Below are 12,873 nucleotides of genomic sequence, written 5' to 3'. Positions count from 1 at the left end.
AGTGAGTGGTTTTGCAGATAGTGAAGATGGTTGTGAACGATTGCAGCAGGATCTGGATCGGTTGGCCAGGTGGGCGGAGGAATTGTTAATAGAATTTAATACAGAGAAGTGTGAGGTGTTGCATTTTGGGACATCGAACAAGGGCAGGACCTACACAATAAATGGTAGGCCTCTGGATAGTGTTGTAGAGCAGAGGGATCTAGGAGTACAGGTGCATGGTTCCTTGAAGGTCGAGTCGCAGGTAGAGATAAGGTGATCAAAAAGGCTTTCGGAACTTTGGCCTTCATCAGTCAGAGTTTTGAGTACAAAAGTTGGGAGGTCATGTTGCAGTTGTATAAGAAGTTGGTCAGACCACATTTAGAATATTGTGTTCAGTTCTGGGCACCGTGTTATAGGAAAGATATTGTCAAGCTTGAACGGGTTCAGAAAAGATGTACGAGGATGTTGCCAGGGCTAGAGGGTGTGAGCTATAAGGAGAGGTTGAGTAGGCTGGGTCTCTATTCCTTGGAGCGCAGGAGGATGATCTTATAGAGGTATACAATATCATGAGAGGAATAGATGTACAGTGTCTCTTGCCCAGAGTAGGGGAATTAAGGACCAGAGGGCATAGGTTCAAGCTGAAGATGGAAAAGATTTAATAGGAATCCGAGGGGTAACGTTTTCACACAAAGGTTGGTGGGTGTATGGAACAAGCTGCCAGAGGAGGTAGTTGAGCCTGGGACTATCCCTTCATTTAAGAAACAGTTAGACAGGTACATGGATAGGACAGGTTTGGAGGGATATGGACCAAGCGCAGGCAAGTGGGACTAGTGTAGCTGGGACATTGTTGGCCGGTGTGGGCGAGTTGGGCTAAAGGGCCTGTTTCCACACTGTATCACTCTATAACGCTCTGAAGGTATTTCAGTGTCAGGATACTGGGTAAGACTTTTAGGACGGCAATGTCTTCACTCAGAGAGCGCTGAACCTGTGGAATTCCTCAACATAGTACTGTCAAGTCACTGCATGTTTTTTAAGAAGGCGCTCGATGGTTTTCTGGAAGCAAAATTCATCAGGAATGCAAAAATGAGATACATAACGATTGAACGATAGAGCAGGATCACAACTAAACTGTGAACTACAAAACAGTTTTAGTCGTGCTAAGGACTTTGGGATTTTGCTTTGCACTAATATTTTTATTTTTAATTTATTACACTTTCTTTTATTTATTGTGTTATCTATGAGTACTGTGTTTAGAGACCTGTAATGCTGCTGCATTAAAAAAAATCATTCTACTGTTTTCGAAACAGATGACTATTAAACACTGCAGACTCTTGAGGTTTAAAGGCTAAATGGCCGAAATCTCTTATTCTGGTTTCTAATAATTAGAGCCATTTCTTCACCTTCTTGTTCATTCTGAATGTTGTATACCTTTCAATATTTGATTGATTGATTGAAAGGTACAGTATGGAAACAGGCTCTTTGGCCCACTGAGGCCACACCAACTTCTTGTTCAAACTCATTCTGTTATCCCACCTTCCTACACAGGCGGGGCATTCTACAGTGGCCAATTAATACACAAACCCACATGTCTTAGGGATGTGGGAGGAAACCAGAGCACTCAGAGCACAGGAAGAAGGTACAAACAACAGAGACAGGAATTGAACCTGGGTCTTCAGTGCTGTATGGCAGCAGCTCTGCCTGCTGCACCACTGTGCCGCCTCTAATTTAAGTCCAAAACAGCATCACTGCATCCAACGTCTCTGTCATGGCCATCAGATCACATCAACTCTGCTCTTTGGTAATAAGAATAAACATAGAAACATAGAAAATAGATGCAGGAATAGGCCATTCATCCATTCGAGCCATTCAAAATGATCATGGCTGATCATCCAAAATCAGTACCCCATTCCTGCTTTTTCCCCATATTCCTTGATTCCATTAGCCCTAAGAGGTAAATCTAACTCTCCATTGAAAACGTCCAGTGAATTGTCCTCCACTGCCTTCTGTGGCAGAGAATTCCACAGATCCACAACTCTCAGGGTGAAAAGGTTTTTCCCCATCTCAGTCTTAAATGGCCTACCCCTTATTCTTAAACTGTGACCCCTGGTTCTAGACTCCCCTAACATAGGGAATATTTTCCCTGCATCTCACCTGTCCAATACCTTAAGAATTTTATGTTTCTATAAGAGCCCCTCTCATATTTCTAAACTCCAGTGAGTACAAGCCCAGTCGACCCATTCTTTCATCATATGTCAGTCCTGCCATCCCGGGAATTAACCTGGTGAACCTACGCTGCATTCCCTCAATAACAAGAATGTCCTTCCTCAATATTAGCAGACCAAGACAGCACACAATACTCCAGGTGCGGTCTCACCAGGGCCCTGTACAACTGCAGTAGGACCTCCTTGCTCCTAAACTCGAATCCTCTCGCAATGAAGGCCAACATGCCATTAGCTTTCCTCACTGCCTGCTGTACCTGCATGCTTACTTTCAGTGATTGATGTACAAGCACACCCAGGTCTTGTTGCACCTCCCCTTTTCCTAATCTGACACCATTCAGATAATAATCTGCCTTCCTGTTCTTGCCACCAAAGTGGATAGCCTCACATTTATCCACATTATACTGCATCTGCCATGCATCTGCCCACTCGCCCAACCTATCCAAGTCACCCTGCAGCCTCATAGCATCCTCCTCGCAGCTCACACTGCCACCCAGCTTTGTGTCATCCGCAAACCTGAGGATGTTACATTTAATTCCTTCGTCTAAATCGTTAATATATATTGTAAATAACTGGGGTCCCAGCAACGAGCCTTGCGGCACCCCACTAGTCACTGCCTGGTCAAGCATGATTTCATAAATCCATGTTTACTTTGACCGCATGTCCTGTCACTGTCACTAGGCGTAAATTATTTTCTAAATGGGGAGGGAATCCAGAAATCGGAGGTGCAACAGGACTTGGGAGTACAGGTCGTAAGGATGGCAAATTCAATGCTAGCATTTATATCAAGAGGACTTGAATACAAAAACAGGGATGTAATGCTGAGGCTCTATAAGGCGCTGGTCAGGCTGCATTTGGAGCACTGTGAGCACATTTGGGCCCCATATCTGAGAAAGGATGTGCTGGCTGTAGAGTGGGTCCAGAGGAGGTTTACAAGAATGTTTCCAGGAATGAGTGGGTTAGCATATGATGAGCGTTTGACAGCACTGGGCCTGTACTCGCTGGAGTTTAGAAGGTTGAGTGGGGACCTCATTGAAACATACAGAATAATGAAAGGCTTGGAGTGGATGTGGAAAGGATGTTTCCACTGGTGGGAGAGTCTAGGACCAGAGGTCATAGATCAGAATTAAGGGGCACTCTTTTAGAAAGGAGTTGAGGAGGAACCTCTTTAGTCAGAGGGTGGTGAATCTGTGGAACTCATTGCCACAGAGGGCTGTGAAGGCCAAGTCAGTAGATATTTTTAAGGCAGAGATAGACAAATTCTTGATTAGAACGGGTGTCAAGGGTTATGGGGAGAAGGCAGGGGAATGGGATTAGGAGGCAGGGGTCAGCTATGATTGAATGGTGGAGTGGATTCGATGGGCCGAATGGCCTAATTCTACTCATATAACTTGTGAACAATTATACCAAGCCAATTAACCTAGAAACCTGTACGTCTTTGGAGTGTGGGTGGAAACCGAAGATCTTGGAGAAAACTCACGCAGGTCACCTGGAGAACGTATAAACTCCGGCAGTCCCCTTTGTCAGGATCGAACCCGGGTCTCTGCCCCTGGATTGCAGTAAGTCTACCACTGCGCCACCGTGCCACCGCTTTTCATCTGCTTTTGTTTACGATGCAATGCGCCTTCAAATGCAGATCCTATATTACTTTTGTAAGTTCTTGCTTCTCGACTGACATAGAGCCATAGAGTGACTTAGTGTGGAAACAGGCCCTTCAGCCCAACTCGCCCATACCGGCCAACAATGTCCCAGCTACACTAGTCCCACTTGCCTACGCTTGGTCCATATCCCTCCAAACCTGTCCTATCCATGTACCTGTCTAACTGTTTCTTAAATGAAGGGATAGTCCCAGGCTCAACTACCTCCTCTGGGTGCTTGTTCCATACACCCACCATCCTTTGTGTGAAAACGTTACCCCTCGGATTCCTATTAAATCTTTTCCATCTTCAGCTTGAACCTATGTCCTCTGGTCCTCAATTCCCCTACTCTGGGCAAGAGACTCTGTACATCTATTCCTCTCATGATATTGTATACCTCTATAAGATCATCCTCCTGTGCTCCAAGGAATAGAGACCCAGCCTACTCAACCTCTCCCTATAGCTCACACCCTCTAGTCCTGGCAACATCCTCGTAAACCTTTTCTGAACCCTTTCAAGCTTGACAATATCTTTCCTATAACATGGTGCCCAGAACTGAACACAATATTCTAAATACGGCCTCACCTGCGTCTTATACAACTGCAACATGACCTCCCAACTTCTGTACTCAATACTCTGACTGATGAAGGCCAAAATGCCAAAAGCCTTTTTGACCACCTTATCTACCTGCGACTCGACCTTCAAGGAACTATGCACCTGTACTCCTAGATCCCTCTACTCTGCAACATTACCCAGAGGCCTACCATTTACTGTGTATGTCCTGCCCTTGTTCGACGTCCCAAAATGCAACACCTCACACTTCTCTGTATTAAATTCCATCAACCATTCCTCCGCCCACCTGGCCAATCGATCCAGATCCTGCTGCAATCGTTCACAACCATCTTCACTATCTGCAAAACTACTCACTTTTGTATCATCAGCAAACTTGCTAATCTTGCCCTGTATGTTCTCATCCAAATCATTGATGTAGATGACAAACAGTAACAGGCCCAGCACCGAATCCTGAGGCACACCACTAGTCACAGGCCTCCAGTCCGAGAAGCAACCTTCCACCATCACCCTCTGCTTCCTTCCATGGTGCCAATTTGCTATCCATTCAGCTATCTCTCCTTGGATCCCATGCGATCTAACCTTCCAGAGCAGCCTTGTCAAACGCCTTACTGAAGTCCATGTACACAACATCTACAGCTCTGCCCTCATCGACATTTTTTGTCCCGTCTTCAAAAAAATAAATCAGATTTGTGACACACGACCTCCCACGTACAAAACCATGCTGACTGTCCCTAATTAGCCCTTGCCCATCCAAATGCCTGCATATCCTATCTCTCAGAATACTCTCTAGTAACTTTCCAACCACAGATGTTCAGCTCATCGGCTGATAGTTTCCAGCATTTTCCCTGCAGCCCTTCTTGAAATAGGCACAACATTTACCACCTCCAGTCTTCCGGCACCTCTCCTGTATTGTTAGACTTGCTCTTGAACATTTAGTCAATGGTCAATTTATTTATAACATACACATAAATGTGCAGTGAAATGAAAAATTACCCACAGTCGAACAATAAGACCAATAAAAATAATCAATAACACACACAATCATAAACCAACACCAAACAAAAAGAAACATCCATCACAGTGAGTCTCCTCCAGTCCCCTCCTCACTGTGATGGAAGGCCAGAATGTCTTTTCTCTTCCCCTGCCGTCTTCTCCCGCGGTCAGGCTTTTGAAGTTGCCACGTCGGGGCGGTCATGGCTCTCGACGTTGAAGCCCCCGCCGGGCAGAGAAAATCCCGTGGCCGGTTCCAGGCCACGCCAGATGGTGAAAGGTTCGCGGCGGGCCGACCCAAGCCCCGCGATTCGGGACGGGCGAAGACGCTGCTGCTGCACGAGCTCCCGATGTCGACCCCCACCCAGGGCAGGGCCTGCGAGCTCCCGACGTCCATGCGGCCCGCGGCCGAAGTAGCCTCCGGAGACGAGTCGCAGCTGCACCCGCGGCGCCACCACAGCCTCCGAAGGCAGCCAGCTCCGCAGGTGGTGAGTCCGGTCCGCGGGCTCTGCGAACCAGAGCCCAGGTGGTCCCAGCTGGAGGCCGCCAGCTCCAGGTGTTTGGCCGATGGTAGGCCGCAGTGGGAACGGAGACACCACCCAGAAAAAAGGTCAGGTCTCCGTTCGGAAGAGAACCCTGTAATTCTGAGGGTATGACTTCTGGTCCTAGACTCTCCCACCAGTGGAAACTACTTTTCCACATCCACTCTGTCTATGCCATTCATTATTCTGTAAGTTCCAATGAGCTCCCTCCTCAAACTTCTAAACTCCAGCGAGTAGAGGCCTAGCGCTGTCAGACGCTCATCATTTGCTAACGCACTCATTCCTTCAGTCCCAACAGTTTACCTAACACCATTTCCTGACTAATGTGGATTCCCTTCAGTTCCTCCCTCCCACTAGATCCTTGGTCCCCTAGTATTTCTGGGAGATTGTTTCTGTCTTCTTTAGTGAAAGTACTCGTTTAACCGTTCTGCCATTTCCTTGTAGAATGGGAAACAATCAAATGGCAGACCAGTTAAACGAGTACTTTGGTTCTGTCTTCACTAAGGAAAACAAAAACAATCTCCCAGAAATACTAGGGGACTGAGTATCTAGTGGGAGGGAGGAACTGAAGGGAATCCACATTAGTCATGAAATAGTGCTAGGTAAACTGTTGGTACTGAAGGCAGATAAATCCCCAGGACCTGATGGTCTGCATCACAGAGTACTCAAGGAGGTGGCTCTAGCAATCGTGGATGCATTGTTGATCATTTCCAATGTTCTCTTGACTCAGGATCAGTTCCTGTGGACTGGAGGGTAGCCAATGTAACTCCACTTTTTAAGAAAGGAGGGAGAGAGAAAATGGGGAATTATAGACCAGGTAGCCTTACATCAGTAGTGGGGAGGATGCTTGAGTTGAGTGTTAAATATGTTATAGCAGCGCATTTGGAAAGCAGTGACAGAATCGGTCAAAGTCAGCATGGATTTATGAAGGGGAAATCATGCTTGACTAATCTTCTGGAATTGTTTGAGGGTGCAATAAGTAGAATGGATAAGGGGGAGCCAGTGGATGTGGTGTATCTGGACTTTCAAAAAACAAGGTCCCACACAAGAGATTAGTGTGCAAAATTAGAGCACATGGTATTGGGGGTAGGGTATTGACATGGATAGAGAACTGGTTGGCAGACAGGAAGCAAAGAGTAGGAATTAACAGATCCTTTTCAGAATGGCAGTCAGTGACCAGTGGGGTGCCGCAAGGCTCAGTGCTGGGACCCCAGTTATTTACAATATATATTAATGATTTAGACGAGGGAATTAAATGTAACATCTCCAAGTTTGCGGAGGACACAAAGCTGGGTGGCAGCTCCAGATCAGGACATATCTCCAGTTGGTGATGGTTCAGTTACCTGATAACAGCTGGGAAGAAACTGTCCCTGAATCTGGAGGTGTGCATTTTCATACTTCTGTATCTCTTGGCTGATGGGAGAGGGGAGAAGACAGAGTGATTGGGGTGAGGCTGGTTCTTGATTATGCTGGTGGTCTTGCCGAGGCAGCCTGAAGTGTAGATGGAGTCAATGGAAGAGACAAAATGTGCAGAAAGGAACTGCAGATGCTGGCTTACACGGTAGATGGATACAAAACGTTGGAGTAATTCAGCTGTTCAGGCAGCATCTGTGGAGAGAAGGAATGGGTGAAGTTTCGGGTCGAGATTGTTTAATCTCTGTTCCAGGTGTGCACTGGCCCTATCTTCAAACTCTATCTCCACTACATTGACAGCTGCATGGGGCTGCCTCCTGCACCCATACAGAACTCATGGGACTGCCTCCTGCACCCATACAGAACTCATGGGACTGCCTCCTGCACCCATACAGAACTCATGGGACTGCCTCCTGCACCCATACAGAACTCATGGGACTGCCTCCTGCACCCATACAGAACTCATGGGACTGCCTCCTGCACCCATACAGAACTCATGGGACTGCCTCCTGCACCCATACAGAACTCATGGATTTCATTAACTTCACCACCAATTTCCATCCTGCACTCAAATTCAGTTGGAACCTCTCCTACATCTCCCTTCCATTTCTTGATATCACCAGAAGTAGACTATAGACTGCCATCTATTAGAAAACCTAATGACTCCTACAACTACATTTCTTTTTATCCTGCCTCCTGCAAAGACTCTATCCCCTACTCCCAATTCCTTTGTCGACGCCACATCTGAGCCCTAGATGAGGTTCCATGGTAGAACATCCAAGATGTCCTCATTCTTTAGGGAACGGGGGTGTCCCTCTTCCATCATAGACGATGCCCTCACAGGGTGCCCTGCAGCTCCACTCTTGCTCCCTCCCCTCATCCATTCGCAACAGGGACAGAGTCCCCCTAGTCCTTACCTTTCATTCCATCAGTTGTCGCATGCAGCACATTATCCTCCGACATTTTCACCACCTCCAATGAGATTCCCACCACTAGCAACATCTCCCCGTCTCCACCCAGTTCTGCTTTCCGTGGAGACCGTTCCCACTGCAACTCCCTGGTTAATTCATCACTTCCCACCTAAACCACACCCTCCCCAGGTACCTTCCCCTGCAACCGCAAGAGATGCAACACTTCTCCCTATAACTCCTCCCTTGATTCCATCCAAGGACCCCTGTGGACTCCTGTATATTGACGAGACCAAGTGCAGGCCGGGCGATTGTTTAGCTGAACACCTGCACTCAGTCTGCCAAAGCCTACGCAATATCCCGGTTGCTAAATATTTTAACTCCCCCTCCCATTCCCACAATGAATATTGACTTCTCTAATTTCAAGTAACCCTTGCTTTCCCTCCCTCTCCATCCCTCCCCCTTCCTAGTTCTCCCACCAGTCTGACTGTCTCCCTGATTTAATTTTATCTCTGTTTGCTTTGTTGTCACCTTCTCCTAGCCAACAATGATCTATTCTACATGTTGCTTGATCCCCATCTCCTCTGATGTCTCGTTTTTACACCTTACACTTCCTTATCTCGGTGTCTCCCTCTCCCCTGACTCTCAGTCTGAAGAAGGGACTCGACCTGAAACATCACCCATTCCTTCCATCCAGAGGTGCTGCCTGTCTCGCTGAGTTGCTCCATTATTTTGTGTCTCTCTTCGGTGTAAACCAGCATCTGCAGTTCCTTCCCCCACACCTAATCTCCCGGTTGCCAAATACTTTAATTCCCCTTCCCATTCCCACACTGACCTTTCTGTCCTGGGCCTCCTCCATTGTCAGGGTGAGGCCCAACACAAATTGGAGGAACAGCACCTCATATTTCGCTTGGGCAGCTTACACCCCAGCGGTATGAACATTGATTTCTCTAACTTCAAGTAACCCTTGCCTTCCCTTTCTCGCTTTGTCCCTCCCCCACCCTAGTGCTCCGACTAGTTTCACTGTCCTCCTGATTAATTTTACTGTCTGCATGCCTCCTTCTCACCTTCCCCTCTGTCAACAATGAACCATTCTACATTTCCTTGATCGTTATCTGCTTTGAACTGTCGTTTTCACACCATACCCCTCCATATCTCTTGTTTCCATCTGCCCAGGCTCACTCTGAAGAGGGGTCTCGACCTGAAACATCACCCATTACTTCTCTCCAGATATGCTGCCTGTCCTGCTGAGTTACTCCAGCACTTTGCGTCTATTTTCAATGAAAGGCAGGTTGGTTCATGTGGTGGTCTGGGCTGCATCCACTATTCTTTGCAATTTCTTGCTGTCTTGGATGGAGCTGTTCCCAAACCATGCTGTGTTGCACCTTGATCAAGTGCTTTGTATGGCACATCTGGTCATGGTGAGGTTGAGGATGGTTAGGGACATACCAAACCCAGGGCCGTCTTAACGCATGGGCCTGATGGGCACTTGCCCGGGGGCCCACGAGCATAGGGGCCCCATGCTGATCTGTGTATGTTAAGTGACTTGCAATAAATAAATACTACTTTAAAAATGTAGGTACAATAAGTGCTTTTTTCGCAACATTTTCGGACCCTAAGTGCTTCTCACAGCGATCTGCAAGTGCTTTTCGCAACAATGTAGCACCCTAAGTCCATCGCTAAGTGCTTTTCGGTAAGTGCTTTTCGCCGGCACGACAGGGAAAGGGGGGTGGGGGAGAGTAACGGTAGGGGCCCCAGTACACTGCTTTGCCCGGGGGCCCATAATGCTGTAAAGACGGCCCTGACCAAACCTCCTAAGGCTTCTGGGGAAGTAGAAACATTGGTGTGCTTTCTTGGCCATTGCTTCGATGTGACTGGTCCAGGAGAAATTGAAGCTATCAATCATCCCTACATCCGTGCCAAATAATGACAAGACTGGAGTTCAGGAAAGAGATGGAGAACCTAGTGCCCTGGTGCCAAGACAACAACCCTTCTTCAATGTCAGCAAGACAGAGGAGATAGTGATCGGCTTCAGGAAGTGAGGTGGTACACATTGACAGCACGCATGTAGAGATGATTGATAACTTCAATTTCTGTTGTACCAAAGCATCTGATAGATAGATTCTCACAGCACCTCCCAAATCCAGTCTTTGCCACCAAGGAAGGTAGCGGTAGAGTGCACATGCAAACATCTCCCAGTGCTGATTTCTCTCCAAGTTGCCCACAGTCCCTGGTTAGATGGGAATTTCTGGAAATTATAAGAACATTGGGTAAGTTTAGTTTAGTTTAGATAGACAGCGCGGAAACAGGCCCTTCGGCCCACCGAGTCCGCACCGACCAGCGATCCCCGCACATTAACATTATCTTACACACACTAGGGACAATTTACATTTATACCAAGCCAATTAACCGACAACCCTGTACGTCTTTGGAATGTGGGAAGAAACTGTAGATCTCAGAGAAAACCCACGTGGCCACGGGGAGAACTGTATAAACTCCTTACAGACAGCTCCTGTAGTCGGGATCGAACCCGGGTCTCTGGCGCTTTAAGCCACTGTAAGTTTGTAAAATAGTTTGCCCAGGATCAAACAGACTGGAGAATGATGATGGGAAATTAGATTAACCTAGTGAATGTGACTTGAAGGTCATGTAAGGAGAGGAGGTAATTATATAATAGGAAGTGTTTAGATTGCAATCACAGCCAGCTGCAGCAAAGATAAACACAGGGTGCGTGTAAACTGGGCTGAGTGCATGACAACAGATCATAAGATAGGCCCATGTGATCTCCCGCTTGCTTAATGCTTTAACTCTCCCTCCCATTCTCATACTCACCGTTCTATCCTGGGCCTCCTCCATTGTCAGAGTGAGGCCCAGCGCAAATTGGAGGAACAGCACCTCATATTTCACTTGGGCAGCTTACCCTGGTATGAACATTGACTTCTCTAACTTCAAATAACCTCTCTCTCTGTCCCTCCCCATCCCAGTTCTCTGACCAGTTCTATCCTCCTGATTAAATATTAGATTGTATGCCTAACAATGGACCATTCTACATTTCTTTATCAGCATCTGCTTTGATCTGTCGTTTTCACACCTTATCCTTCTATATCTCTAGACTCCCTGTCCTCTGTCTCACTCTGCAGAAGGGTCGCGCCCAGAAACATCACCTATTCCTTTTCTCCAGAGATGCTGCCTGACCCACTGAGTTACTCTGGCATTTTATGTGTATCATAAGACAGGTGGGGTTACTTACAGATCAAATGGGGATATGGCTTGTTAGGTAATGGAAGACAAGCACTAACTGTCAGACAAAAAAAGACACAAAGTGCTGGAGTAACTCAGTGGCTCAAGCTGCATTGCTGGAGATCAAGGATAGGTGACGTTTGGGATCAGGACCCTTCCTCAGACTCCAGCTGTGAGACAGATAGTGACAACTAACACAGAGTTAAGCAGAGACAGATGTGGTGTCAGGGATGCCACCAGATTAACAATGACTACACTGACACTCGTGGTGGGGTGAACTCACACAATAGGTTTTGTTTCAAATAACAGACAATAGTGACCAGCGTGTCTGGGTCTGCATGGTGTTACGGACCCATCCTCAGTAGGTCGGCACTGTGCTGAGCATTATTATACAGGATGATGTCCCCTATCCTCACTGATTCACTGGTCAGGAAGTCGAGGATCCAGTTGCAGAGGTGAATGCTGACTCCAAGTTCCTTGAGTTTGGAGTTGAGCTTGGGTGGGATTGTTAAAGTTCGATTCTACTAGACAGGCAATGCCATAAAGTGGTCAAACGTTAGAGTCTTTATCACGCCAGTGGGAGTGGGAGAGCTTGCATACCACAGTCACTCCAGGACCCCACTCACCCACAGCGTGTTTCAGCAGCATTTTTATACACCAAATACAATAGGTTTTTAGAAGTGATAACAGAACCAGACACCCCACACGGGCGGTCTTGCAAGAGGATAGTAGTTCAATGAATCATCACCCACTATCACTGGCCATTGTCCGAGGTCATTAATTCAGTCTATTAACATAAACACATCTTCCTGGTGCTCAACTTTATGGTGATTATATGACATGGTAGCACGTGCAGACGCAGCGGCCCCACACTCTCCCGATTTTTCGAGTGTTTTTAATGTTTTTTCAAGTTCGTCATGTTTGTCACTTCAACAACTTTGGACAGTCAGCAGGAGACAGTATAGTCGTGAGTTCTTGCTGGACAAGAAAACAACATCATCAACACTGGACGCTACGCTTGCAGAGGAACTTAGCGGCCTCAGAATACTCTGCCTGGCCTCGACCTCGGCCTCGAGTGCTGCCCCCCGGCTGGAAAGGAGACGCCGCAGGCGGTGTGAGAGAAAGCAGAAGAGGGGTAAGCGCGGAGGCATCCGGGCTAGGCTAGCGGCTAGCCCACACAGACCGGCTATTCCCAGCATGCTAATGGCTAATGTACGCTCACTGGACAATAAAATGGACACTGTAAGACTTCTCCGGTCGACCCAGCGTGAGGTGAGGGAATGCTGTGTTTACGTTTTTACGGAAACATGGCTTAATGACAACATCCCGGACTCCGCTGTTCAGCTCGACCGGCTAACATGCTAACGATCGG

At 47.3% G+C, this 12,873-nt stretch overlaps 1 protein-coding gene across 1 annotated transcript in view; it reads left to right on the top strand.

Annotated features, from left to right (window-relative positions):
- The window catches only part of dcps (decapping enzyme, scavenger), a 90,329-nt gene extending 77,586 nt beyond the window's left edge, over positions 1-12,743 (top strand). The window contains exon 6 of the mRNA XM_078426520.1: positions 12,448-12,743. Coding sequence (XP_078282646.1) covers positions 12,448-12,666 — 219 coding nt within the window. The 3' untranslated portion in view covers positions 12,667-12,743. The remainder of the gene's footprint in view (positions 1-12,447) is intronic.
- The last annotated feature ends 130 nt before the right edge of the window (positions 12,744-12,873 follow it).

The sequence above is a fragment of the Rhinoraja longicauda genome, chromosome 32 (assembly GCF_053455715.1).
Source record: "Rhinoraja longicauda isolate Sanriku21f chromosome 32, sRhiLon1.1, whole genome shotgun sequence".
Classification (NCBI taxonomy): domain Eukaryota; kingdom Metazoa; phylum Chordata; class Chondrichthyes; order Rajiformes; family Arhynchobatidae; genus Rhinoraja; species Rhinoraja longicauda.
Note: the sequence above shows the minus strand (reverse complement) of the source record. Positions and strands in the feature narration are given on the sequence as shown.